This window comes from Pezoporus occidentalis, unplaced genomic scaffold (genome assembly GCF_034315485.1).
Source record: "Pezoporus occidentalis ecotype Australia unplaced genomic scaffold, CSIRO_AGI_Poc_V1 ctg68, whole genome shotgun sequence".
Lineage (NCBI taxonomy): Eukaryota > Metazoa > Chordata > Aves > Psittaciformes > Psittacidae > Pezoporus > Pezoporus occidentalis.
Genome location: NW_026916030.1, coordinates 5513693 through 5541554, shown reverse-complemented (window position 1 = coordinate 5541554; position 27862 = coordinate 5513693). Strand labels below are relative to the sequence as shown.

General features: G+C 56.5%; 1 protein-coding gene and 1 long non-coding RNA gene across 2 annotated transcripts; one reads left to right on the top strand and one right to left on the bottom strand.

Moving 5' to 3' along the window:
• Window positions 1-45: 45 nt before the first annotated feature.
• Window positions 46-22542, top strand: PRRX2 (paired related homeobox 2). Its single transcript, XM_062640991.1, has 4 exons — window positions 46-354; window positions 20795-20979; window positions 21091-21269; window positions 21831-22542. The coding sequence occupies exons 1-4, from the start codon at window positions 111-113 to the stop codon at window positions 21964-21966; spliced, it is 744 nt and encodes a 247-aa protein (XP_062496975.1). The 5' UTR covers window positions 46-110; the 3' UTR covers window positions 21967-22542.
• On the bottom strand, window positions 2679-4997 carry LOC134175267 (uncharacterized). Its single transcript, XR_009968951.1, has 3 exons — window positions 4746-4997; window positions 3213-3274; window positions 2679-3086 (listed from the first exon to the last, which is right to left on the bottom strand). It is a non-coding gene; the product is annotated as an uncharacterized LOC134175267 (long non-coding RNA).
• Window positions 22543-27862: the final 5320 nt, after the last annotated feature.

The window sequence follows — 27862 nt, the reverse complement described above, 5'->3', positions numbered from 1 at the left end:
ATTTTTTTTTTCTTCCTTTTTTTTTTTTTTTGGGGGGGGGGGTGGGGAGGGGAAGGGGGCCGGGAGCGGCCCGGCACCTCGGGGTGGGCTGCGGGCTGGGGGTGGGAGCCATGGACTCGGCGCCAGCCTTCGCCATGGACAAGCCGTTCGCCCCCAGCGCCGTGCGCGGCCCGGAGCCGCCCGAAAACGCTCAAAGCCGGAAAAACTTCAGCGTGAGCCATCTCCTCGACCTGGAGGAGGTAGCGGCCGGTATGAACGGGACCCCTCCGGCCGGTCCCCCGCCCGCCGGTGGCGGCAAGGCCGTGCCGGAGCCGTCGGGAGGCAGCAGCGGCAGCGAGGCAGCGCCCCAGGACGGTGAGTGCCGGCGCCCCGGGATGGGCCCCCCCCCCCCCGGGGTTGGGGCAGCTTTAGGGATGGGGTGTCCCCGCCGTCGGCCCGCGGATAAAAGGGGTCGGTTTCCCCCCGCGGCGGGGTTGGGGGCACCGGGTGGGGAAGAGGGGTGACCAGCGTCGGGGCGAGCTGTGGGGATGACGACACCGCGACGGCTGGGCCAGAGGGACCCCGCGCCGGGGGACGGGGACATCGCACTGGGAGACAGGGATCCCGAACCGCAGAGCGGGACCCTGCACCGGCCGCCTCCCCGCCAGCGCCGGAGATGCCGGGTACGGGCCGGTCCCGGGCGGCCGGTGCCTCCCGGGGCTGCGCGGCCTGCGGGGTCCCCCCTTTCTCCGGGGTTCCTCTCCTCGGTTTCCAGGCCTGGGGAGCGAAGGCTGCCCGGTTGGGCCACGGGAACCGGGACACAGAGAGCCCGCTCCCGGTGGCCGCCGCAGAGCGGCTCCCATCTGGTAGCAAAGGCAGCAACGGGCCGACGGGGACGGAACTGTGATGGGAAAGGGGATGGGGATCGACCCGGGATCTGGCTTCGTGGCGCTCGGTCCTGGCAAGAGGCACGTTTTTAACGGGAGAACCCTCCTGCCCGCATCCCTGCGCGCCGCTCCGCCGGCCCCGGCGCATCCCTCCCTGCTCCGGTGCCCGGGGCTGCGGCGAGGATTCGCCTCGTCCCTGCGGCAAAGCAGGGAATGGAGAAGGCGAGGGGAGGCAGAGCGTGGGGTGGAGGTGCCCACCCCGAGGGCACCGTTGGGTGACATCCCCCAAACCTGCCTCCCGGCTGGGTTTTAGTACCCCAAAGCTTGTTTTCTGCAGCCCCTTGAAGAACAGCCCGGTCAGGCTGCACAGTCTACCCGGGAATCAGTGCTGCCCAGACCTGCGGTGAGGGGCTCCCAGTTGGAACCCCACGTGCACAGGGTGCTCCCTCTGTCCCTTCCCGTGACACACAGATCTAAAGCGTCTTTCTTGCACCCACTGTACAACCACTTTCCTGCACCGAGAAAACCCCTGAGCCCCAGCCTGCCTCTGCTTGGGATGCTGAGGGCTGAGCGAGGCTGGGTGTTGCGCTCGGGATGGTAGCTGGTATTTTGGGCGTTATTTTCCATCCTCCCTTCTCTTCTCATGAGTTCTGTTTGTACTTCTCATACTGCCTTTGGGACTGCGGGGAGGTTTTCACCCGCCGATGGGACCATACGGGGGACAGTCTGTTGTGTGGGATCAGTGCAGCTTTTGGAAACCCAGCCCAGCCCGACACAACCAGCTCAGCTCACAAGGATGTTTTGCAAAACAGCAGAGAAACTGCCACCCTGCAGAGCTCCTCCCGCACCCCAGAGAGGCTCAGTGGGTACCAGGGATGATAAATACCAGAGAGGAGAGGCAAGGGGGATGTCTGATCCCCCAAGCCCTTTTTTCACCCCAAAAGCCCATTCCACCTCGGGCAGAGGCCCTATGGGGTTTGTCTAGTTGATCCCAGCACTGCTGGACCATGGGGGATATTTCCCATTGGCACCTGTTTCGACGAGGTTGCAGGGATGAAGACACCATCAGCATGTGGGATGCTCCAACAACCTGTCCAGGAGTGGAAGCATTTCTCCCTCTGATCCCACCTGGAAAGAGAAATACCCAAGGGCTGAGAGCAGCAGGCAAGAAGAGAACAAGGAAACAAGAAAACCCACGTGCATGCAAACATTGACTTGTGAGACCCGTTACCCACTGCCACAGGCTTAATTGGGGTGCAGTTTCCTAAATTGAAATGGGAAGACTCCAAATACCAAGCAAATGCCCTGTCTGTGAGTATCAGCCTTTCGCTACACATCTGCGGTGCTTTCGGCATCAGCGTGATGACAGCAGAGGAACTTTTACTGGAAATGTTATCTTTTATTGGCATCCTAAAGTAAAACAGCCTCTCAGCGTTTTCTCTCATCCTCCTCTACCATTGTGGGCTTTTCCTGCCAGATGCAAGTTCGGAGCCCCGCAGGTCGGTGGCAGGGGGTTTATTACCAATGCAAACGGACCCTGGTACCCGAGTGTGTCTCTGCAGGATGTGGCTCTGCTGTTATCAGGGTCACCGCACCGCTGGATTGGAGGAAGAGCAGCCCCGAAGCTGCCGGCACGCCCTGCATCAGGCTAGGCTCGCTGTGACCCAGGGATGCTTTAGGCTGTGCCCAGCAGACTGCGACCTCCACAAACCCCTCTCTCTTTCCCCAGGCAGCTGCAGCAGGAGGAGGCTTCTGTTTCCAAGGCTGGCAGAGCCAGAGAAGCTTGGGGCAGGGGGTTATTCTTTGCATCCCTATCCCAGAGCCCTGCTTTCTATCTCCATCTCCCCATCTCTCTTCGCAAGGCTGGCACATCCCTTCCCACTGGCACTGAGGACCAGAGCCGTTCCCATCTCCTTCTCCATCCAAGGGAGCTGCTCAGTCCTTGTCTCTGCCCCATCCCCAGCCTGGCCCTGAGGGCACCCGGCACATCTCAATGTGAGGATACAAATACCCATGCAACACGTTGCTCTCGTGAGACCCAGAAATTAAGAGACAGAAATCACACCAGTGAGGCAAGAGCGTGGAAATGCCAACAGGGGGGCAAAGGCTCGTCCCCACGCTCATCTTCATCCTGCCCTGGAGCGGTGCAGCAGCCTCCCATCGAAAACCTTCGGCACAACTTCTGAGGTCTTGAAAGCTTGTTCACCTCCTTTCATTAGACTAACAAATAATGTGTAACGCGAAACATCTGTTAACAACAGCCCTTAATGTTCTCAAGATGATAAAGCAGGAGGGTAATTTTAGCCAGCAGGCCTTGACTGATGGCTTTTCAAACAATGAACTTACTTTTGGTGCCGCCTGGGGATGGGAGAGGGAGCCGGGCGCTGGCTCCGGCAACAGCTTCGGGGCTGTAAAGTCAGAAAGAGCCACTTTTGTCACAGCTGGGCTCAGAGGAAGGGCTGCAGACCTTCCAAAGGGATCCTCCGGCATGGGGCAGGCAGGCATTGCCCTTGCCCGTTCGGTGGGAGCAGGCAGTGGGATGGGGACATGTGGTGGCCCCTGGACATCCCATTTGCAGAGCTCTTCAAATGGAAAGGGCTCTTGGGGCCCTTTCCTCACCCCCAGGGCACCCTCCGACCTGTGCTGAGGCTGAGCAGAGCAGTGATGAAGTGATAGGAGAGCTGCACCCAGCGGGCAGAGGGGATTAAGATGGTGTTACAGCAAATTGGTTTTAATGACATAAATGAGGGCAGTTGGAAAGGGAGAAGGGAGGGGCAGGGACCTGGTAACAGAATGGAAAAGAGGAAGGGACTTGCTTTTGGCGTCAAGCAGTGTCTGATTGCCCCAAACAGTCCTGAGCTGCTCCCAGGGCTCAGGCACCTTCCCCAGGGCAGAGGCATCCCAGTCAATGCCCCCATGGTGGCCCAGGGGCTGTGCTGGTCCCAGGGCTCACAGGACACAATTCATCTGTGGCTCTCTGCCTTCCCGAATGCCACTCATCCCTGTGAGACAAGGGGCACAGCTCAGGGATGCCTTGGCCCCTTCGGCTGCATGGGCAGGAGGCAGCCCTGTAGCACCACAACTGCTGAAACAGGGCCGGGACGTGCCCATAGGGATCTGCCTTCCCTGGGACATCCGTGCACGTACATGGTTTGGCTGCAATTAAACCCGATGTCATTAATCCGTGGCCAACCCCCTGTGCTTGCCTCAGGGTAATACAGACCCTTGGAACCAGCAAGGCTGAGGCCCCCCTGCCCTGTAACTCCAGACCCATCAGACCCCTCTCTCCCATCTGCTTTCCACAGCCCCAAAAGTGCTGGAACCCCCCCAAGTCCTTTTGCTGGGAGGCTTTCCATGGTTTCTGGATGATAGCTCAGGGGGGGACAGGGATGTTGGGACCCCAAATCACCTCCTGTGGTAGGGAAGTCTCTTTGAGAAGTGTCTGATGGACACGGCTGCAGCTGTCCAAGGAGAGGCTCTCACACTTTTGTCCCCCAAAGAAGGGGACGGGAGGGGTCCCTGCTGCTCAGGGGGCCACCGTGACCTGCTTGCCCTGGCTGAGGGATGAGGTTGGGATACAGAGTGGGACACGACCCGCTGGTGCGCAGCAAGGCTGGGGTGCAGGGTTTACAGCACCCATGGCCCTTTGCCACATCCCCAAAACAGGAGTCCCTGTCCCTGTCATCCTCCCAGGCTGGCAGGGCCCTTGCTGGGGACAGTCCCTGTGTGGTAGAGCTGGGAGGTGGCATCTGAAGCAAGGGGGAAGCAAACCATGTCAGTCCTTGTAAGGCCAGCATGGATGGCACCGGGATGAGAGCCGCCTTGCACAGCCATGACACTCGGTGACCAGACATCACCTTCACCATCCCCAGCACCTACCTGGGGACATCTCCTTGCCTGGAGGGCTTTGAGGGCTGCAGAGCCCAAGACAAGGGGTTTATTTCCATAGAAGGACGATGCTCACGGGGCTGCTGGAGCAGGATGGTCTCCAGGAGAGGGACCAGCACCGCTGGACCTTGTGCCCAAGACCAGCACTTGCCCAGTGCCTGACACTGGCAGGTCCCCAGCGCAGCATCCATTAGCAGGGATAGAGTAAACGCCAATTAATCCGGGCGGGAGCGCTCCGCCCCGGCCCGCCTCCCACCCTCACATTTGTTTGCGCTTAGTGCGAGGCTGGCGACAGGCGAGGGATGGATGAGGAGCCTGACGTGTCCCGGCTCGCTCAGACGGTTTCCAGCCGCTCGCAGGGAGCCCAGTGTATCCCAGTCAGGAGAAAACGGGGATATGGGGACAGAACCGCCCCCCCTCCACCTCTCTGGGCTGCTGCAGGGAGCAAGGGACAGCCCCAACCTGCAGCATGATCCCTGCAGCCAGGCTGTCTGCTTCCTTACTGGGGACACCCCCTCCTATGGCTCTTGCCCTGGGACACTGGTCCCATGTCCCATGGATGAGGGGAAACTGATTCCGCAGGTGTCACCCATCCAAAAACCATGACAGGGAGGACGTTTGGGAGTGATGGCTTTCCCATAGCGCAGGCAGGACAAGAGGCTGGGTCAGGTCACAGCCCTGCCAAAAGCAGATGGAGCAGCACAAAAATCCCTGCCAGGCACAGGCAGGGAAGCTCAGGTCTCCTGAGGCTTCTGCCATGGGGCACAGCCTGATACCACTGCTCTGTGCTTCCCTGTGCCTTCCAGCCCCAAAGGGTGACAGCAGCTCACCATCCCGCTCCTCTGCATGATGACACCCGCTCCCCATCCCATTTCTCCTGCAGCGACACCCGTGCAGCATCCCGCTCCTCCCCATGCACTAGGAGGATGTTCTGCCCCTGGGATGCAGCCGGGCTCTTACTGGTGGCATCTGGGCTCCAATTTGGGGGAGATTTGTCCCCATATGGGGTGAACACCCCCACCCGGGCTCCCGGCTCCCCCCACGGCAGCCTGGGGAGGGCTTTGGGTTGGAGCTGGAGCTTGTGCAGCCCCGGGAAGCAGCGCTGTTAGCGCAGAGCCCTCCCCAGGGGCGCAGGGAAACACATACCAGCACGTCCTGTGCAGCGTGCGCAGGGCTCTGCGGGGTCCCCACACGTGCTTGATCTGTGCTGGGAGCTGCTGCCAAGGGGTGAAGAGAATGAAAACCCCAAACCAGGGCCTGGGGAGATGGGACCCTGAGAGCCAGAGCAGCCTTGGCTGGGACAGGAGGGCAGGAAAACCACTTTTCCCCCCACTTCCCGTTGCTGGGATTTTCCTCCCCTCAGCACACCCAGTGAGCTGGGTTTTGGTAGGCGTTGCTGCGGGGAACGCTCATTCCCACCCCTGTTTCCAGCAGGGAAAGGTGCAGGAACATGGAGCAGAGTCTCAAGAGCCGCTGCTCAGCATGGTCTGAAGGGGACAGAGCAGGGGTCCCACCTGCAGTGGGGACACAGAGCATTGCCCCACTCCCTTGTGAGCCCCAGCAGCACCCACCGGTGTGTTCTAAGCCCCAGCAGCGCCTCAAATACCCCATGGCACAGCCATTGCCCAGCCCAATAGGGTGCCAGGGCATGGGGACACCTTGCTGTCCCCCCTGGGCTGTTATGTCTAGCTCGACCAGGAACAGCTCAGTGCAAGACTATTTCCCCTCTCCTTTTGGGCTGTTATTTCAGGGAACGGGGCTGATTCACAGGAAAAATATGAAATTTCGACTCCGTGCAGCCAAGATGGGGCCAATTTCAACGAATCAGCATTTTAAGAGAGCCTGGGCGTGTGTCTGTAGCTGGGAGGCTGATGAAATGATTTGGGGCTTTGAGGCTGTCCCATTAGAAACCCTCCTCTCTCCCAGGGAGCGGGATCACCTCTTCTCCCAGGGCTGATTTCCTCCGGCCCCAGGGAATTATCCCCCTCGAGCTGTAAAATCACTGAGCAGGAGGGATGAGGTTTGAAGCAGGATGGGACCCGGGTGCTTTGGGGGTGGCAGAGCCTCGGGATCCCCAGGCTGGCACCTTGTCCCCTCCCTGCCACTGGAAGGAGGTACCCTCCCAGGATGGGATCCCTGAACCATGGAGCAGGCTCAGAGCATCCTTTAAGATGCTGGGCAGTGGGTTGTGGCTGGGACTAGGCAAGGATTTAGACCAGGATTAATGCAGTTCTGTTCTTTATTCCTGGCTGGAAAAGGCAATGGGAAGAGGGTGAAAGCCTGATGGGCAGAGGCAGTTATCCCCTGCCTGGTCCTGGTGCCTGCAGAGGACCAGTGATGCTCAGCCGGGTCAGGGAGGATGGGGAAAGCAAGCCCTCTTTGGGTTGGGCTGATCTGGGGTTTCGAGGTGTTTTTCTCATGCAGATCTGGGCTGGTTTTCACTGGATGCCCCCGGATTTCTGGGAATTAAAAGAAAAATCCCACCCTCACCCTTGAGGCATTCCCAGCGTTCGTGTTCGCCCAAGGGACACGTGCCTGTGGGGAATGTTTTCCAGCCTTCCCATAGCGTAATGAAATGGCTCCATCCATACTCAGCATCCCTCGCTGGATGTGTGCTTCCCTTGGGAAAACCATCCGCAGCACTGGGATCTGCTGGGAACATCTCTGGGGGCATGGGGGGATCTGGTTCCAGTCCCTTACCCATGGGCATCCCGTGCTGGCAGCTCTGGCTGCACAGCCCCTAGGAGGGAGTTGTGGGGTAAAAGGGATTAAAAGGGATACTGATATTGGATGAGTTGGGGGGAAATCACCCCAGCTTGGTGGGGAGTGACACCTCTTTGGGGATATAAGGGGGACAGATGGAGTCCCCTTTGTCACCCCCATTCCCTGCAGCTCTGCTGGGACTGCCCCATCCAGGGTGCAAAGGGCAGCTTGGGGGGGGGGGGGGGTGTTAATTGAGCAGGAGGTGTAATGAGGCCATAGAGCTGCTCCTTCACCCCGGGGCTGGAGGGAGAACAGTGCAGGGCAGGGCTGGGGGGGGTTTGCAGCTCAGGTCCCGAGGGGCAACTCAGGTCCCAGGGGGTTGTGGGGCAGGCAGGGAGCCTTCAGAGAGCAGCAGCGCCAGCCGCCGGCCCCCTCCCCTTCCCTCCTCATCCCCCTTTGGAGCGCATATAATAAAGCAGCTTTTCAGCTGCGGCTGCAGTGATAGATCAGGAAGAATTGTATGAGTCTATTAAAGTCTGTGTGTCTCTGAATGGAGACTGTGGCTAAGCCAGGCGCCAGGCTCGCGCATTGAACCAGATGTGGAGAGGCGCCATCCTTTCCAGCCACTGAATCCGAGAGGCTGCAGGCTTCACACGCAAGGAAACTGGAGTGCACATGGCAGGGGAGCCGGGGGAGCAGCGGGGAGCACATGGCAGCGCTGGTGGGAGCGGGGCAATGGGGAGGGGGCACAGCCCCGGCCCTCCTCACAGCGATGGGAACCGAGCTGCGGGGAGCAGCCCCGGTACAGGGCTGAGCTGAGGGGTTGGTGCAGAGGGACATCGGTGGGCTGCACGGCGAGGTGTTGGTGGGGAGGTCGGGATGCACCCCGAGCTGTACAGGGCTGTGCAGGGGGCGCACGGAGGTTGTATTGTACCCGGAGTCGTGCAGGGGGACTGCGTTGTACCACAGCTCATGTAGCGTGTTGCTTGGATGGGGATTGCTTTGCACCCCAAGCTGTAGAGGGCAATGCGATGTGTGTATGGGGGGGGTTATATTGCACCCCAAGCTGTAAAGAGCATTGCAGAAGGACAGTGTGGCACTGTATGCGCAGTCATGCGGGGGAATTGTGTTATACCTCAGGTTGTGTTGCCCCCTGAGCCACGCAGAGCATTGCAGGGTCTGGGGGCTGTTGCATTGCTGCTGGGGGGTGTTGGGGATAGCAGTAGCAGTGATGCTGCAGGGGTGATACAGGGGATCCCGCACATATCAAATACCCTGGTCCAGCAGCAACAGAGTCAAGGAGGGCAGGACAATGGGCTCCTATCTCCAAACCCACTGGTGCTGTGGGGCTGCTCCTGCCTCTCCTGATGTGGGTCCACGAGAGGGAAGGGAAAGGAAAGGACGAAAAAGGAAGGAGGACAGAAGGATGCCATGGATGGCAGCTCCGGGTGGTGGTTGCTGCATGAACTGGGACCCCATGTCCCCAGCAAAGGTGTGAGGCAGAGTCCATCCATGCAGTGCTGTTGAGGGGACACGGGGGATGTGGGGACGGCCACTGGAGTGGTGCTGCTCGGGGCTATGCTTGGCTCGGGGCGGTGGCCACGCTCCTTCCTCACCGGTTTCACTTTCTCAGCCACATGGCTGTAATTTGGGGTTGTAAATACCTCAGGGGAGTTTCTAAATGAAAAAAAAAAATCACTGTTTTCATTTAAATTAAAAGACACTGAAACATTTCTGTTACTATTAGAGGTTTATAAAACCTAAAACAAATGTCGGAACTAAACTACCAGGCATCGTCCACTCTGCGAAGCCCTTTGGATGCTCAGCACAACCCGTTACCCATCGGGGTTAAGTTTTAATGGGATTTGCATGGAAGTGCCCTGACCCACAGCCTAGGACCCCAGCCACTGGTGCCAGCATGTCCCCAGCTTTGCTCCTGTCTGGGTCTGGGGCCTTGGTTAGTTGGGTGCTGGGGTCAGTGTGGCAATATGGTTCTTGGGTCCCTGGGAACCTGGAGGGGATGAAGGCTTGAGGTGATGAGGATGAGGGTCTCAGCTCTATTGGGCTTTGCATAATGGGACCCAAGCAGCTGCACCCACCCTGGCATCACCAAGGTGTCCCCTGGTGTCCTCACCATGGCTGGCATCTGTCCCCAGCAACCTGCCTGACACTCTATCCCTAATGTCCCCTGCCATCCCCACCATCCCTGCCACTCATGCTCTGCTTTAACCTGGAAACAGTTAACCAGGCTGGGTTTAACAGAAAAGGGGGGGGGGGGGAAGGTACGAGCCAATTATTAAAATGAATGTTTTACAATAAATTTGGCGAGAGGCCACCGACCTCAAATGAGAACCAGACCGGAGGACAGCGATGCTGCGCGCTGGCGAGGCTTTCTGGGACGTCTGTGCATGCAGGCGCCCACGAGGGTCCTCCTTGGAGCCGTGGTGGGATGGGGTCCTGGATGGGGGCTTGTGTCCATCCCATGTCCTGGCCAAACGTGGCAGTGTCCCTGGTCCAGGGATGCAGGCGGTGGCCACGGGATGTTCTCATAGGAGGTGCTGGTACTCGCTGATAAAATGGGTGCATCTTGGCCTGGGTGTGGAAATCACCAAACTGGCCTCAAAAAAAGAGAGGGGAGTTGGGTTGGTAGCAGGAGGGGACGCCATGGGGATTCCCACTGCTCCCCTTGATCCCTTCCCATCCTGCTTGGCAATGACCCTGATGTGGCGGGGCCTGTGCTTTAACCTGGTGGGCTGGTGTTTGGTTTCAGTGCCTGATGCCAATGGGGCTGGTTTACTGTGGGCTTTTGCTTTTTCAGTTTCAAGGAACCACCTTTTTTCTGTTGGTCTGGGGGACAGGAAGGCTGGGATCACGGTGCCAGGGGTCCCTGGCTGGAAGCCTCAGATTCCTGCTCTGCAGCTCTGCCTGATGAGTTTTATAGGTTAAACACCATGCAAAAGTCTCAGCACGTTCCCAACATGGCGATGGTCTGAGACACAAACCATCCCATCCCCTTCCCATCCTATGGTGAAACCCCCATTGCATTAAAGCTGAGGTTTTGGTGGAGCTTTGCAATCACAGGCGGGTGCTGCTCTCAGGGCCGGCTCTTGCACAAGTCTCATTAGTGTTAATTAATTACACATACCCTGTGTAAGCTGTAATGTCAGGCAGCCGTGTGCGAGCGATGTTGGCACCTCCGTGGCTGCATCGTGGCTGCATCATGTCTGCATCAAGCAGTGCCTACAAGATTTGCAGGATGGGGAGAGAAGCATTTGCCATGTTCAGCCCTGATACAGGACAGTGGGGTCTGTGTCCTGGCATCATCCAGCCAGGCACCATCCATTCCAGCACCCTACTTGCTGTGTGGAGCCAACACTGTCCCCTCTGCCTGTACCCCCTCGCTGTGGTACCCAGAGCTGACCCCAAATCCAGCATTTGAGCAGTGGATCCCGGGCTGGCCGTTTCCCTGTGCTGCGGAAGCCCCTTCACACATCTGTTAACCATCACCAGCGCTGCCACTCTCCACACTCAGCTATTTTAATGCACGGCATAACCGGTGCTGGCAGAGCTGGGAGGCTGTATCCTCACTGGGTACAACGGGAGCTTCATCCCCGGGGGCACCCGGGGTGCTGCAGCCGTGCGAGGCACAGGACAGCCCAAGCGCTGGTCTCGTTCCACCCCTGCCAGGTCTCCTGGCTGGAAGATGAAAGCAAACCCCCTGTGAATGCCTCCTTGCTGTGGAGGCTCCCGGCCGCTGATGGCTGGGGCAGAGCCAGTGCCTTTTGTTGGTCCCCAGGCCCCCACCGCGGGGCTGGCGGATTCCAGGGAGAGCAGAACTGACATTCCTGTTTCCCCGCTGGTCCGTTCAAACCCACTGCGGTGCCTCTGCCCCAGGCTTGGCTGCGCTGTGAGGGCTTCAGCTCGCCTGGCTAAGCAGCTCCCGACATCCCGGCCCCACCGCCACGAGCATCGCTTTGGTCTGACACGGCCTCTCTGAGCATCCCTGGGCTAAGCCGGGAGCTGCGGCACAACACGCACCACATCCTTATGTCTATTCTCCGTATCCATGTCTATCCTCCGTATTCCGTATGTCTATTCTCCACATCTATATGTCTATCCTCCATATCCACATCTCTGTCCTCCATATCCATGCTTATCCTGTCCCTCTTTGGCATTTGCAGGGGACATCCCAGGCTGGCACCATTGCGGATGAGTTTTTGGAGGCTCTGTGTGACCCCATCCCCATTTAGGCAAAAGGGGGACCCCAGAGGGAAGTGAATGCCCTTGAGCTGCCTGTTCAAGGGAAGATGCCAGACTTTGGTCAGACCCCAACCCCACAAAGCCAACCGGGGTGCTCAGCCGTGCCACCATCCCCAGCAGACTCATGCAGACAACAGACCATTCCTGGAAGGCTTTTCTCCTCTCCCTGCCATCCCTCTGGGGGGAAATCAGGGTATCCAGTGGCGACCAGCATCCCAGTGTGTGCCCCACTCGGCTCCTCTGCGTCTCCATCCCCGCAGAGACCTGACACAATGGAGGCGGCGGCGGTGGTGCTGGAGCCGGGACAGCCCATTGTGTCAGCCTGCGGTCGCAGCCTCCTTGGAGTGCATGGGATGCTCTTGGCAGCTCCTGAAAGCCCCTTTCTCCAGGCTGGGGTCACCCGATGCACGGGCACGGCCTGGGAGGGAATTTTTCACTCGCACATCACCGAGCCCAAGGGATGCGCTCAGCACCCCGGGTCCTGGGCTGGATGCCCTGGGCCGGTGCCACCCGTCAGCGGGTGCAGCCAGGCAGTCTGAGCCTTGCGGCCCTGCACAATGGCTCCAGCCCTGGCTCCTGGGGTGCACAGGAGCCGGGAAGCTGGGAAAGCACAGCAAGAGGCTCCGCTGAGCCCCGCACCGGGTGCCAGCACCGCTGCGCAGCGTTGAAGGCTGTTTGTGGAGCAGTTGTTTCAGGCGATGCTGATGATGCCAGGCACAGGTCTGGATCCCCCCACTGGGTCAGGGCTGGGGACAGGATGCTGGGGTGCATCCCGGAGCTGGTGAGCCCAGCAGCAGGATCTGTCCGTGTCCCATTCTCCAAAGGTCTATCCACAGGCAGGCAGTTCCCACCCAGATAAAAGGTGGGTGATGGCACCATCTCCCCCAGCCCCCTGGGAGGGCAGAGGGGAAATTCTGGAGCATCCTGGCCAAAGATGTTCCCCAGCCCCTTCCCGAGGCCTGACAGCATCCCATCAACCCTGCCTCCTCCTTCAGGGAATGTGGCTGCAATTAATTCATTGAACGCTTCCGCTGACGCAGGGGCTGGACGTGCCAAAACGCTGTTCCCAGGGCCTGGCCTCAGCACTGTGCTGGGCTGAGCACGAGCTTCCAGACAGGGCAGGAGCCTCTGGCCTGGTAGGAAGGGCTATGAAGTGTTTGGGGAGTGATGTCAAAGCCTTGGGGCTTTACCTGTGGCTGCAGCCCCTTTGGTTTCACCAGCCTTCAACCTACAGAGCATCCTCTCTAAATCACAGCACACGACTCAGCCAGCCCGGTCCTTGCCTGGCTTCTCCAGCATCTTGTTCCCTTCTCTTCATTCCCTTCTTCCTTCATCCCCTCTCTTCTTCCTCTCCTCACCGTGACATCCTGATCTTGTTCCTTTTGTGCGCTTGGGTTTTGCAGCTTATAAATCACTGCTGCCCTTGCTGGAGAGCCGGCTCTGAATCCACTCGCAGCTCTCACCAGTGAATTTGGTGGCTGCTGCTGGGCTGGGACCACTCTGAGAGAAGCAGCATCCCATGACATAGGGCCCCTCCTCCCCAGTTTCCTTCTGGTGCCAAAACCCAGTGAAACATCATGTTTCCACACGTTTGCTGCACTAAAGATAGGGATGAGGTGAAAAAATGCTTCAGTGCCACCATTGGGTTGCATACACAGCTCAGATACATCCCTGCTGGGATGCAGGGATGCTGCTGGCTCAGCAGGCTTTCAGTTGGATGTGCCGTGATGGGTGCTCAGACATCACACACTCTCCCTGGCACTGCTGACGGGCAGCAATTGCAGCTTCTGGAGATGCAAAGGGAAAAGCCTCCAGGGTTCAGGGATGTGGGGTGTGCACGGAGCATCCCGAGGCTCACAGCACCCTCAGGCAGTATCCTTATGGAAATGGGGTGTCCGCATGGCAGGGGGCAGCGAGCTGCGGTGCTGGGTGGCTTCTGGCTGGTGCGGCTGCAGCTCTATAACCATAAACCAGGCTGCTGCTGCCTGTCAGTGAGCGCAGGATAAAGCCCTCCCGGGACAGCTTTGGCCTCTTTCTTGGTGCAGGCTTTCTCTGCTCCGTTTTAACAGAGCCGCTTTTCCCCCAGCAGAACTGGCAGCCTGTAAAACCGTGTCAGCGTTTCGGTTTTCTCACAATTAATGAGGTGAAACATCCTCGGAAACACCGCGCTCTGATGTTTCCCCGGTAGCTCAGCCTTGCCCCTCTCGTACATTTTTCATGCACGCCACTTGAGCTGAGAAAGTTTCCTTTGGACTCAGCACATTTGGACACCCCCCCCCCCCCCCCGGGCTTCCATTTCCCCCCAGAGCCTCTGGCATTCCCGGGGTCTTTGCAAGGCCAGGGTTGGGCTGGAACAGGAGCTGGAAGCAGCAATGGGTTGGGAAGGGGAGGTCAGACCCTGCTCCCATAGTGGGACAGCCCATAGAGGGGGTGGAACCCCCATTCCTCAGGGATCCCCTGTCTCCTGCGCCCACAGGTTGTTCCCAGATGGGTTTGGACCCTACAGCATCATGCTGAGCAAAGCCAGCACCGACACCCCGTGTGCAAGGTCTGGTGGCCCCACATGGCTTCTCCCCTGGGTAGTGGGGTGAAATCACCCAGAAAACAGAGCTACACCAATACAGCTTTGGCCCTGAGCTGTGTTGGTCCCATGCACGCAGGCTGGGTGCAGGGAAGGCACTGCAGTTGGGTGTCCCAGCACACACAGAGCGCTGCTTCCCAGCTGCTTCTCACCCCTCCCTGGGCTTCCCAAGATGATCTGAGGGGATTAAGGACCTGTAGTACTGCAGGCAGCTCCCCCCATCACTTCTGCATCAAACCCTGTGCTGCCTGCACCCATGAGCCCCCAGCTCCCCTTTGGCCTGCAGAGCATCCCTCCCCGTTGCAGAGCCCCAGTGAGGGCAGGCTGTCCCCAACCACATCCCAAGGCAGGGCAGTGCTGCTGGGAAGGGGTTTCAGCTGCACTCGGCTTCCCATGCACCCCCATATCACCCCTCCGGGTTGGGTGTCTCTGCTGAGGGTTATGGGATAAAAGGAGCCGGAGGGGGGCAGACACCACAGAGGGGCAATTCCCAGACCCGAGCTCTTTGCCCCGGCTCCGCTCGCCACAATCCAAAGGGAAACGCTTCCTCCCTGTTGCATGATTTAGAGGAACAAGTTAAACAATTGCACATGAAGCTCTGGCGGACGTCATCGCCGGAGCTCTCCTCGCTTCCCCCCGAGTATGTGAAGGGATGAAGGGAGCCCACATGTTTACCGAGAGAGACCATGGGAGAAATGAAAGACATTGTTTTTCCAAAGGATTTCTTGGCTGTAAAAGGCCTCCACCACCCTGCGGCTTCCCTGATGAAGGCCCAGCGTTAATTTGTTAAATCCACATCAAGTGCCCGGAGAACCCGTTGTTTGTTTTTGCTAATTCAGCCGCCCGAGATCAAATTGGGGTTTTATTTGTTAAGGATAAACCTTAATTAATAAAAGCTATTTATTTGGTTAGAGCCGGCCGCAGCCTGAGGGTCAGATACGCCACGATCATTATTTCAAGTAAAACAAACCCAAAACGTCTCTCAACAGTTTGAAAAACGTAGGAACTTAGAGGGCTGAATTTATTTGTCTTAGGAAGAATTTACAGCTAATTCCCTCCAGGCTATTTCAGCCCTTAAATTATACCCAAGAAGCAAAAAAAACCAGGGGGGAGTGGGGGAAAAAAATGCCATTCCAAGAGGAGAAGGGAAGTAAATGGCACAGATTTGATCATTTGGCTGGGGGGAGGTGTGTGTGTGTGTGTGTGTGAAAAATCTAAAGCTTAAAAAGGTCTTTGGCAAACTGCTCACAAGTAAATGGAACGTGTGAAATAATTTAATGGCAGAAAAGGGGTTGGGGCTCCGGGGTCTGCGGCGCAATGGAAAATGAAACACGTTGGAGGAGATGGAGGCTGGGTTTTTGGGCAGGAGGAGGTTGAAGTGGCTGGCATGGTCCCTGAAAAAGGGGGGTATTTGTACCCCAAAGCTAAGTGGTGGTGCTGGGGACAACACAACCCGTCCCAGGATGTGGTGGTGCGTTTGCAACATCATTCAGGGGAGAGATACGCTTGTAATGGGACACGGGGACCGTCCTGATGCTGAGTGAACACAATGCCCTGGGATGAGCGTTTTGCAAAGGAACCCCACAAAGCACATGTCCAGAGGGGAGCGATAGGCTGGTGACGGAGCCCACCACCAGAAGCCATCCCAAGGGATGAGCTGCGCTGCCAGAGCATCCCTGGGAATGCTGCGGCTGGGGTTTAAGGGGTGGTTGGGTCTGGTTCACAGCTGCACGGAGGCCGTTTATCGCTCGCTAATGGAGGTCGTAAGTCAAAGCCGAAGCCTCGGTGGAAATGTAGTGAAAATTAGCTCTTTACAGCACTCGGCGGCTGCTGCGCGGGGCCCCCCTTGGCAAGCCCAGCGCCCCGGCAGCTGGGACCAGGCGAGTCACCTATGGGAAAGTAATGGAAGCACACAGGGAAAAGGCAGGAGTGGGACTGCTCAGTGCCCGGCTGAACCAGCACAACGCTGACTCAGCATTGCCTTCACTAACGGGGCAGGAGCCAGCTCCCCCGGCAGGGCAGCTCACCGTCACGGCCCAAGCTTGCCCGAGCCTTCTCCCACATGGAGAAGGTTTTGGGGTGACTCCCAGCACCCCATAGCATCCATAGGATTGACACAGCCCTCAGGCAGGCAGCGCTGAGGTTGGGTATTGCAGAGGGAAAGTTGGAGGTTACCCAGGCTGCACTGAGCACCCCAAAACTCATCCACAAAGGACTCGTGTCTTTTCTAATGCACTGGGGCAAATGAAGGCTTTTTTAGTGAAGCCCACGGGGCTCGCCTGCTCTGCACAAAGCGCTTCCTCCCCCGTGTCATTGTCGAGTTATTCGGTAACGTTATCCCCCTGTTTGCCCCCATCTCCTGCATTATTTTTCCCCTTTTAGCGGAAATTGTAATCAGTGGAAGATAAATACAGCGAAGGCAAAGGTGGCTGCGGGGTGGCTCAGGAGTCTCCTCTGACCCTGGGGTTGGACAATCAAACTGATGCCTCCAGCTATGCCCCAAACAAACCCCCAAATTACAACTGATGGAGGCAAGGGCTTGGCTTTCTCTCTAACCTCCCCCAAGTGCTGTTTTGGGGTAAAAGACAGACATTGGGAAGCTGTTTTTAACGCTGTGCAATTACAAACTCTCGTACCTGGAAGCCCATCGGGGTGGGAACCAGTTTCTGATTCCTCCATCGAGGTGTCAGTACATCCGGTTAAATCCAGTTCCCATGGATGGGTGGCAGTGGGTCTGAGGGGATCCAACCCATCCTCTTCCCTGTTCCTTCTCTGATTCCACAGCTTAGCGATGCTCATTTTTGGAAGGCTGATTTGGGGTTATTAAAGCATCTCCGATAGAAGGGATCCAGCCCGACTTTGTACTCTATAAACCTGTCAGACACACGCCGCCAGCAATTAGGGCAGCATTTATCTGGTCCCACAAGCCTGCGATGCCTGAGCTAATGGGGAAAAGATGTTGATCCGTTACCAAGGCTCATCCCTGAGAAGAGCAGAGGACCCAGGCAGGCACCTCAGACATGGAGCTGCCTCCCTGCAGTATGGAAATGAGGTGGAAAATAGGGGAGAAAGTGAACATTGCAGAGAATTGAGCTGGAAAGCAAAGGTTTCTGAGGGGGAGATTGGGGAGCTCTGAGTTGAAACCAAGTTCATTGTGCTTTAGGGGAGGTGTGAGTTGGTGGCGAAGGGATTTTGGCCACCAGCATCCTCCTAGAAGCTCCCTAGGGCATCTCGCAGGGTTTTGTGGTGCAGAAGAAGGTCCCTTCATTAAAACCAGTAATAGGGGTGAACAAAGCACCCCAACCCAGGCACAGCTCAGGGTTTGCAACTCTCCAGCTACCCCAGAACTGCCAGCACCCACACACAACCTGGTCCAACTTTGGTCTTAAATCTCCATCCCAGCAGCCTACCAGCTCCATATGGGAATCGCGCAACACTGCCCAGCTCCTGTGGCCATTTAGCTCTTTACTTCATAGGTTTGGAGAGATGGAAACCAGCCAGAAATGGGGCCAGATCCTATGGAGCTTGTCTGAGAATTAAGAAACCTTTCCTCTTCCTCCTTGCTGGCAGCCAAATTCGAGTAGGTGGGAGCAGCCATCACTTATGGAAGAGTCCTACAGCCAGATTTTAAATTGGGGTTGAAACCAAAGGGACTTATAAATGTTATTTATACATTTATTAGGGTTCTGTTGAAATCCCTGCCAGTTCAATGGGGGGGCAATGCCGTTGGCAACGGCACTTTTTGAACCGAGCCCCTGCCTATAATTGCCCCAGAACTCCTACAGGGTGGCCATAAACACACCAGGAAACATCTCTCACCCCGTTACATCCTGTAGCTCCTTCCCAGCTTGACGCTTCCCATTTTGGTCCTAGGCTCCTGGAAAACTCCGGGACAACCATGACTGAGCTTCGTGTATTTTAATCCAGCGGCTCGTTAGCTTGCTGAAGGAAAACAGGACCAAAAAAGGAGTTTAACTAAAAGGGGCAACTGGAAAGCAGAGACTGGCAGAACATTTGAAGCTGCAGGAACAAGGGCTGGAGGGAATCTAGAGAATTTCATTTGTGAGCAGCAGCAAAGGGCATCCTGCGGTTTCCTGGCAGGGAAAGGGTCTCAAACCCACAGGTATTTTGGGCACAGCACCATCCATCACGTCTTTGCCCAGCCCAAGAAGGACATGTCCCAGATACAAGAGCACGGGCTGTTTCCAGCCCAAGGGATGCTCAACCAAAGCCCAGGTACTCCTAGAACATAACAAAAGACCCACAGAAATGCTGATGGCTGCACCAAAGCCCTGGGAGGTGGACAGAGCTCCTTTTCCTCCCCTTCCGGACAGACAGGGAATAGGGCTGCTGGTGGTACCCAGCTCCCACCTCCGCATCCCTGCATCTCCTTCCAGCCCAATGCTTCACCCCTTAACAGGTCAGGGATGGAGGCACCCAGTGCTCCCAGGCCCTGGCACTGGTTCTCACTATAGCAAAGTGCCAGAGAAGCCATCTGCTCTTTCCAGGAGGCCACTGCCAGCAATGGAAATAAAATTAACTCTTCCTCCTCTGTCACATCCCCTGGTGAGGCCTCCATTGGGCACCAGGATGTTGGTGGTGGCATCAGGCAGCAGCACCGCTTTCAGATGACAACCTGCTAGCAGATGTTACAGTTCCTCTGATCCTCACGGCTCATCTCAGGGTAGGACAGTCCTTGCAAGTGGTATATTCAGGCATGAAGGGACCTTAGGAACTCGATGGAGAACTTGTTGGTGAAGGTTTCATGTCTTGAATTATTCAGAATTGAGGTTCAAGAGGGTTTTCCGGCCTTAAAGGTCTTGGAATTCAGTTTCCTCCTACTCATCATCTTGGTGATATCCTACAATCATAGAACCATAGAATAGTTAGGGTTGGAAAGGACCTTAAGATCATCCAGTTCCAACCCCCTGCCATGGGCAGGGACACCTCACACTAAACCATCTCACCCAAGGCTCTGTCCAACCTGGCCTTGAACACTGCCAGGGATGGAGCATTCACAGCTTCCCTGGGCAACCCATTCCAGTGCCTCACCACCCTAACAGGAAAGAATTTCTTCCTTATATCCGACCTAAACTTCCCCTGTTTAAGTTTTAACCTGTTACCCCTTGTCCTGTCACTACAGTCCCTACTGAAGAGTCCCTCCCCAGCATCCCTATAGGCCCCCTTCAGATACTGGAAGGCTGCTATGAGGTCTCCACGCAGCCTTCTCTTCTCCAGGCTGAACAGCCCCAACTTCCTCAGCCTGTTTGCATATGGGAGGTGCTCCAGTCCCTGATCATCCTCGTGGCCTCCTCTGGACTTGTTCCAACAGTTCCATGTCCTTTTTGTGTTGAGGACACCAGAACTGCACACAATAAAGCAGGAGAGTTAACAAAATCTGCTGGAAGGGATATTACTTCCTTAAGAATAATATGAAAATGTTGCTCATCTACTTAATAAGCACCAAGATGGCTTATTAGCAAGTATTTATTTCTTGAGCATATTCAGGGAGCCGTAATTCCTGCCATCACGGCCTCTGCAATGATACAGAGCAGAAAACCCCAATATAACCCTGCTATGAATCAGAATGTCATAAAATTATTAACATTGCAAATAATTCCCAAATACTTTCCCAGCAGTAGGTACATATTGGATCCAGATGCTTTATTAGCAGAAAGAATAATTAAGTAGTACCTCCACGAGGAAGAGCAGCAGCGAGACGCGTTCCCCGCGCAGCCTTTGCAGGCAGCCGATTTGCTGTCTCACAAAGAGACTTCATAAACTTGCCTAAACCTGATGATATTAGTGACAAAGAGGAGATTAATCGCAGCCTGGCTGAAAGCCCAAGATCAATACTGAGAAACCAAACTACATCCTCAGCTTCATGTTTCCATGAGCCAGCAAAGCCAGAAATAAACGCTGCGGAGGCTGAGCTCCGCGAGGCGCAGTGGTGTTCCTGCCTAGCTCTGAAGACCAGGGCTGGGTGAACAGATGCTTGGCTGCAGTCCTGTGTCACCCTGGGGACAAGGCACAGCCAGGGTTGCGCTGGAGGTGGGAGCCAAGACCCACATCTCAGAGATGTTCCGGTGATGAATTTCAATCCCTGTCCACGAAAGCTTGCCCTAAACCCTTACAAGAGCCAAGCTTAAGACACCCTGTGGATGTTCTCATTATGGGAGGGGTTGTGAGATGCAGTCCCAGAGGTTTGGCTCAAGTGGTACCCCAGAATCCATTGAAACTGGAAGTCAAAATCAGGTCCAGGTGATCTTAGCCAGGTATAAAACCACCCCAGGTCTTCGCAAGCGTTGGGCTTAACCCCAAGCTCTAGCAGGTTCTGCAACAGGATTTGACTCTCATGGAGACCACAGGGTTGGTAGGCTGCTCCCTGCAGGGAGCACAGCTGGTACAGAGCAGGGCAGCGCAGACCCCCAAGTCTCCACGTGGAATCTCGCATGGGTCTGGCTCTCATGTGGCCTCTCTTGTGCTTTCCCCACAGGAGAAAGCCTGAGCCCGAGCCGCGGGGCAGCCAAGAGGAAGAAGAAGCAGAGGAGGAACCGCACCACCTTCAACAGCAGCCAGCTGCAGGCTCTGGAGAGGGTCTTCGAGAGGACGCACTACCCCGACGCCTTCGTGCGGGAGGAGCTGGCGAGAAGGGTCAACCTCAGTGAGGCGAGAGTCCAGGTGAGCACAGATCTCATTTCCTTCCGCACATGACCATGAGCGGTAGGACCAATGCCTGGGACATCCCTGCTTTGACCGTGTCTCCTCTGACCACCTTCCCCCTCCACGCAGGTCTGGTTTCAGAACCGAAGGGCCAAGTTCCGCCGTAACGAGAGGGCGATGCTGGCCAACAGATCAGCGTCGCTCCTCAAATCCTACAGCCAAGAAGCAGCCATCGAGCAGCCCATGGCGCCACGGCCCACTGCACTGACCCCAGAGTATCTGTCCTGGACCAGCTCCTCTCCATACAGGTAGGTGCAGGCACTGAAGGGTCTGGGGAGGAGATGGCTATGGGATAGGCTGCCTAGGGACCACCCCACCACCATGGGAGCACAGCTCTGTGCTGCCACTGAGGATGTAGGAGTTTTACGGGGCTAAAAGGAGCTCATCTGGTTTTGCTTTGGAAACCCATTTCAGCCTCATCCAAGCATCCCCTGCCCAGTGTGAGCAGGCTTCCCTGCCTCCATGCATTTTGAGTCTGGAATAGGGGCCCTGGTCCTCGCAAGGGATTCAACTTGGCCTCATGGTGACCCTTCCCATATCCCTGCACGGGTGGTGGTAAGGGTCCCTTCTGGTTCCCAGCTCTCCGCATCCAGCCATCCCATCCGAAAGCTCAAGGCAGGGCCTCCTGGTGCATAGTTTGAGGGGTTCCCACATGCATCCAGCCACATAAAAATGCTGCAGCCTTGACTGCTCTTGTGGGAGATGTCTAAGAGGGAACAGCCACTCTGGCCTGGGAAGCCAGCAGCACCGGCGGGGCATGCGGACTCCTCGCGGCCATGCCTCATTCCTCCCCTGCTCCCTCTCCGCAGCACTGTGCCCTCCTACAGCTCCAGCGGGACCGCGACACCCACCCAAGGGGTGAACATGGCCAACAGCATCGCCAGCCTGCGCCTCAAAGCCAAAGAGTTCAGCCTCCATCAGAACCAGGTGCCGACCGTGAACTGACCAGGGCAAAGCCCACCCCGTGGCCTCATCCAGGATACAGCGTGGAGCTCCTGTGCCGGTCCAGGACGAACCCAACCCACACACCACTTGTCCAACGTCTCAGCACCTCTTCTCTCCTCTTCTCTTCCCTTTTGAAGGTAGAGTCAGTCCCAGGCCGAAGTGGCACATAATTATAGCCACATATGGAGCAAACTTGGTTAGAAACTTGCTTTCCGCACACCCTTATAATAAAGGCTATATATACACACACACATACCCCCCACGCGCTCTTCGAGGACAAACAGACTTGCCAAGGGAACAAGAATTTGCTTCCAAACATGGAAGGATCTTGGACTATTGGATTTGACCAATTTGGGTATCTTGCCCAGAGAGCCAAAGAGTTATTGGGTCTTGTCCTCCCGCAGGGACAGTGTGCAGTGGTGGGAGGATCATGAACCCCCCTTTCCGCCAGGCTGCGACTTGTGATGCTCAACCACACATGCCGAAGCTGACCCACGCATTTGCCTCTTTGGGCTTGGGAAAGACTTTGGGGAAGCCAACAGCTCGTCCCTGCTGCAGCCAGCCCTTTGCATCGTGCTGCCTATATCGATGGCATCAAGCTTTGCCCCTTCAAAGAGGGGTGTGAAGGACTCACTGGGTGCTGCGGGGAGCACTGCGGTCCCCATGCAGGCGGTGCTGCCCTCGGTGGGCTTGCCAGCAATGCTGCAGAGCCCCAGGTCATTGAACCATCCCAGGGAAAAGAGAAAATTGGAAAAAGCTGTTGGGTTTCAGCTGAGTAGGCGGCTCCCGGCGCTCCGTGCCAACGGCAAAGCAGGCTTCGCCTTCCGGAGGCACAGCCTCGCACATGTGTGCGGGGGTCTGGGGCTGGCGACTCCATGGGGGTGAGCTCCTTTGGTTTTCCACAAAGGAAATGGTTTCCTCCTCATCCCACCCCGCTGCGCAGCATCATGAGGTTGCAAGCTGGGATGTGCAGGGGGATGGACACAGGGTGGGCAACCTTACCCCAGTCCTTCACCGTCGGGACTGAGCTGCAGAGAGATGCACCCTTCACCTTCCCCTGTTGATACCACAGCAATGGGGGATGAGCCAGAGAGATGGAGGTTTTACCCTGTGGACAAAGCCCTCTAGGAAGCAGAGCACTCGTTCCTCATCCGCTGCAAGGAGCCATCAGCCAAGCACAGGAACACCACCAGCTCAGACGGGTGGCCTGGATGGAGAAGGCACCAGCTGTCCTTGCCTAGAAGGTCTTAGTCCTGCTGGGGACTGTAGCAGTAGATCTGAGGATGAATACAGCAATTTCTAAGGTCCTTCCTCCAGATACACATCCTCTGGTGTGTGACACCAAGGCTGAAAGCATCCCAGCTATACATGGGCCCATGTGAATCCCTGCTGCTTCCAGAAGCATCCCCTCCCTGTCCCACTGGGGCTCTCACAGCAGCCACACATGGTACCCAACAGCTACACCCCAGGCAGGGGACTCACTCAGCACCCAGAGCTGGAGACCTGATGGGAGAACCAGGAGAGGAGCACATCTCCTCTGGCTGGGGGTGAACCAGCCCCTCCATCCTGCCCCCAGCCCCAGCTTTCTCTGACCAATGCAGCCCCCTGGCTGGGAGCAGTCACCTCCTCCCTTATCCATGGAGCAAAGTCACCCTGGTCCCCCCACTCCTATTTCCAGTGCTGGTGTCCCCCATTTGCCATACCAGAAGGGGAGCACACAGCTTCCCAGACCACAGCAAGACGCCACACAGACCTGACAAAAGCCAAGGAGGCAAGACAGATCCACTGCAGATCGAGTTATTCACCATGAGAAACTCTGCTTGGGGCAGGAAGAGGGGTCTGGGCTGGGGGGTTCCTATTCCCATGGAAAGCACAGGGCTCTTTTTTCGGTTGTACAAGATGAAACCACAGGGATATAAATGTCACTGCCTCTTTGAGAGCATTAATGAAAATAAACCCATCTAATAGTTTGCAGATGCCGTTTCTGTAAACCTAAAAAAAGCAGGGAATAAATATTTCTTCACTAAATATCTATATGTATATATATATTTGAAAACACTCACTCCGAAGCTGATGGCCCCTCTCTCGCCGTGCTCTTGGCAGCTTATCACAGCTTGTCAGTCAATGCTGAAGGCTCACCAAGACAAGATACAAACTGCACCCACGGAGGGGTAGCAGGACAGAGGGATTATTGTAATCCAGCCTCCCTCTTGCCCTTTCCTATTTGTACATTTCAGTTCCTTGGAACAAGATCCACGGTGGATTTCCCTTTTTTTTTTTTCCCCTCTCCTGCATGTCTCTGTTTTGGAAATTTTTGTAAGGTTTTTGTAAAAACAACTCTTGTGAAATAATGGAGGAATAAATATTTTACTGAGTAGAGACGGGTCTGTGCGCTCGATGGGAACGTGGCTCTTTCCTTGCTGGATGCTGTGGTTTCCCCCCCTGCCCTGGGCAAGCAGGGGAACCGATGGTGGCATCTCGCAGCATCTCCCCAAGACCTGGATTTCATCCCAGGCTCCTTCCTAAACAGCAAGTGGTCCCCACTGCCTGGGAGAAGGGCAGGATCAAGGTGGGAAGTGTGTTGAAGCACCACGGAGCTGGGACAGGGTAGAGGGACCATACAGATCTGCCAGGTTTCCCTCTGGCCTGGGGACCCTTGAAGTGATGCCTGGAGATGATGGAAACTCAAGGGGCACAGAAAACAGCCTAAAAAGGTCCCTGAATTACAGCTAATTGCAGGGCCTTGCCAGATGCAAGTTACTTCATTCCAGGATAATGACTAGTGAGGAGGGGCTATCAAGGAAGAGGGCTTGATTTGCTTCTCCTCTTCAAAATCCCACTGGGACTAGCAGGCCCTATAGGATCTGACCCAGGCTGCTCACAAATTCCCTTTGCAGGGGAGCTCCACACAGGGACCAGAGAAGCATGGGGGTTCCTAGGGCTTTTTTCCCCTCAGGTTTACAGAAATCAGGCTAAGAGGCAGCAGGGAGAAGGGTCAGAATCTGCACAGACAACTAGCTAAAAGGTAAGAAACAAAAGGGTAGGAATAAAGCATCAGCTTTCAGATTGCAGAGTACAAAGGCCCTCCAGTGCAGAGTAGGCACAGAGCACCCAAAAGCAGGGGGAAGCAGCCACTTACTTATTCATTAAGTGACTTATAGATCATCAAGGTCACTTGCCCAACCTCCTGCTTAGCCCCAGGCAGAGAACATCACCCAAGCAGCATCCTCGTGTCCTCAGCATGTGGCCAATGCAGAGCATCCTTTGGAGAGCATCCAGCCCCGATTCAAAAGACCCTTGGAAGCAAAGAGCTTGTAGCTCCCAGGGCAGATTCTTCCAATGACTCATTACTGCATTACTGTTAACTGCTGGAAATATGTCACTTATTTCCTGCCTGAACTGTCCCAGATTCAGTTCAGGTCCCACTCAAGCAGGTTTCAACCCATGGTCCACCAGCTCCCAGGAGACAGACAGGCATGGAGAGCTGCAGCTCATGTGGCAGGGTCTGCACTCCACAGGTAGGGATGCACTGGGTGGAATGCTGCCAATCAAGAGGAGCTCAAAGGCACTCTGCTACCTCTCCTCCTCTTCCAGCATGGGAGGATTTTTCCTCCTAGGAAGCAGCCTGTCATGGACACATCCATCACCAGGACCCGTTCCCGCAGGGGAGCTGATCTCCCTCCACACACCACAACTTCAAAGCTGCAAGAACACTATTTGCAGATTGCATTTCCTTCCTGGTTTGCCTTTCCCAAAGAGCAAGGCTCAGGTGACGGGAGGACCTCCCTGTACCCCGTTTCCCTGTTTCTTACCCTGTGCCTGACACTCTTGCACAGCTTTCCAACTGCTGAAAAGTTGAAGCTTGTCCCTGCCATACTTAAATGAGAACAACTTTGTATTACCATCAGCGCCAGCTGCCACGGCAGCGAGACAAAACAAAGCTCACATTTTCCAGCTCGCAGGGATGCCAGCCTGGTTATCCCCATCCAGAATGAATTACGCAGACATGTAGCGGTTACAGCATCCTCCTCTCCCGCTATCCTTGTGCGGAGCCCTTCTCCCTCTGGTGGCAACGGGAAGGTCCAGAGACCCTGCTGACACCACCTCCGAGCTGCAGAAACACGTAGGTGACAGCAGCACCTCGTTTCTCAGCAGCTGAGCCCTTCCTGCGCCGAGGGATGTGTCAGTCACCCCGAACTCTGTGCTCCGTTCGGAAGGAGAGCAGCTTCTCTTTGCAGCTGATATTTTGCTGCTTCTTTCCAAATCCCCAAAGGAAGCAACCTCACACAGCAGAGAAGCTTTTGAGAAGCTGGATGGCAGCCACCCGCAGGGGGTGCGATGCTCTGTGATAATCTGGGAAGCGGGAAGAAGCAAGGCTTTCCTTTGTAGTGGGTGTTACAAAGCTAAGGAAGAGTTATTGCATGCAAGGAGGAATGACTGCATGTGGACACGCAGCACGGCCAGGAGTGGGGCAGAGAATCTCGCCTGCGGCTGATGGGTGCAAGAGCAGACATAAGCCCCCTCCTCAACCCGCTCCCCAGGGGATGGTACCCAACATCCCTCCATCCCAATCGCCTTAAGACCGCGGGTCCTGCCCTCACGGGGGCTGGGTCTCGGTGGCTCGGGGTCCGGGGGTGCCCCCGCCGCCGGTTCTCGCAGCCACACGAGGGTGCTGCAGCCCCGCGCAGAGAGCGCGGCCCGCGGTAGCCCGGCGGGGCCGGGGTGCGGAGCGAACCCCCCATCGCGCTGCTGTGCCCTCTCCACACGGGGCCAGGGACAGCCTTCCCCCCCCCATCCGGTTCCTTCTTCCCTGCTGGGGCTGACACCCACATCGCAAACAGGGGACACCTCACAGCTCGCATCCAGAGCCGGGTAACTGGCATAGAGTTTTCCTTCTTCACCCTCTCATATCCCTGTTCCTCTGTGGTTATCTTTTCCAGGGGACTAACCTCTGGGATGTCCATACCTGCAGAGCTGGCTCTTCCTACTCTCCCTGTAAGCCCGGGGAATCCACTGAACAAAGGAATTTGGGTGGCAAAACCCTACAGCACCAGGCAGAAGATCCCCACGTCTGCTAGAGGAAACGGGAGATGTTGGGAGGGTAGAGAAGGCAAAGGTGTGCTGTGACCTGTGGCACAGGAGAGCTGCCCAAGGGGAGATCTTGGTGCCAGACCCCACCAGGGAAACGCCTGGATGATCAGGATGTGGGAAGCTGCACAGACAGGTAAGGAAGAGGTAAGCCCAAAGCTCAGGGGTAGGAGGGATCCTGGTGCCGAATTGGCTGGAAGTGTATGGAAAGGGAAGCAGCTTGTGCTGGGGCTCCTCTTGCTTTTCCCCCACCTCCAGACACCTTGGGCCCAGCAGAGCAGAAGGATGACACATCCTGACAGCGTGAATCATAGTCAAATACCAAGCTCTGTTGTTCTGCAGTCCCAGGTGGGTTTCACAGCGGTGCCAATTCAGCTTTGAAACCCAAGCTGCTGGCACACACAACACACATGCCAGAAGAGACTGGTAGATGTAACCACCACCCCGCTCTCCTGGAGCGGCAGGAGACCCTGGGCACATGTTTCCCATGCTGGAGCAGGAATGTGGGAGCTCTGGGGTATTCTTTGGGAAAAGGCAGGAGGTGCTTTAGCTCATCACTTGCCCTGCATGCAGCAAACACCATCCACTGTGCCCAAAGGAGAGCTGATGGTTCCAAGCACCCCAGTCCTGGGAGAGCCCTCATGGGGCCCGGGGTGAGCAGGCAGCCAAGAGCCGGGCTCCATCCTGCCTCCCCCAGACCTCAACAGCACTTCAAGCTCATGGCTGGGCCTCTCTGAAGTTTGCCTTGTGGGCTTCCCATGTTTGTTTTGTTGGAAGCAGGAGAGTTCACGTTCCCAAGCTTCCCTCA

Bases quoted from the DNA above. Each gene is read 5' to 3' on its own strand.
- PRRX2 (XM_062640991.1), top strand. From the start codon at position 111: ATGGACTCGGCGCCAGCCTTCGCCATGGACAAGCCGTTCGCCCCCAGC. The intron at 355-20,794 runs GTGAGTGCCGGC...CTTTCCCCACAG, and splicing joins CGAGGCAGCGCCCCAGGACG to GAGAAAGCCTGAGCCCGAGC. The intron at 20,980-21,090 runs GTGAGCACAGAT...CCCTCCACGCAG, and splicing joins TCAGTGAGGCGAGAGTCCAG to GTCTGGTTTCAGAACCGAAG.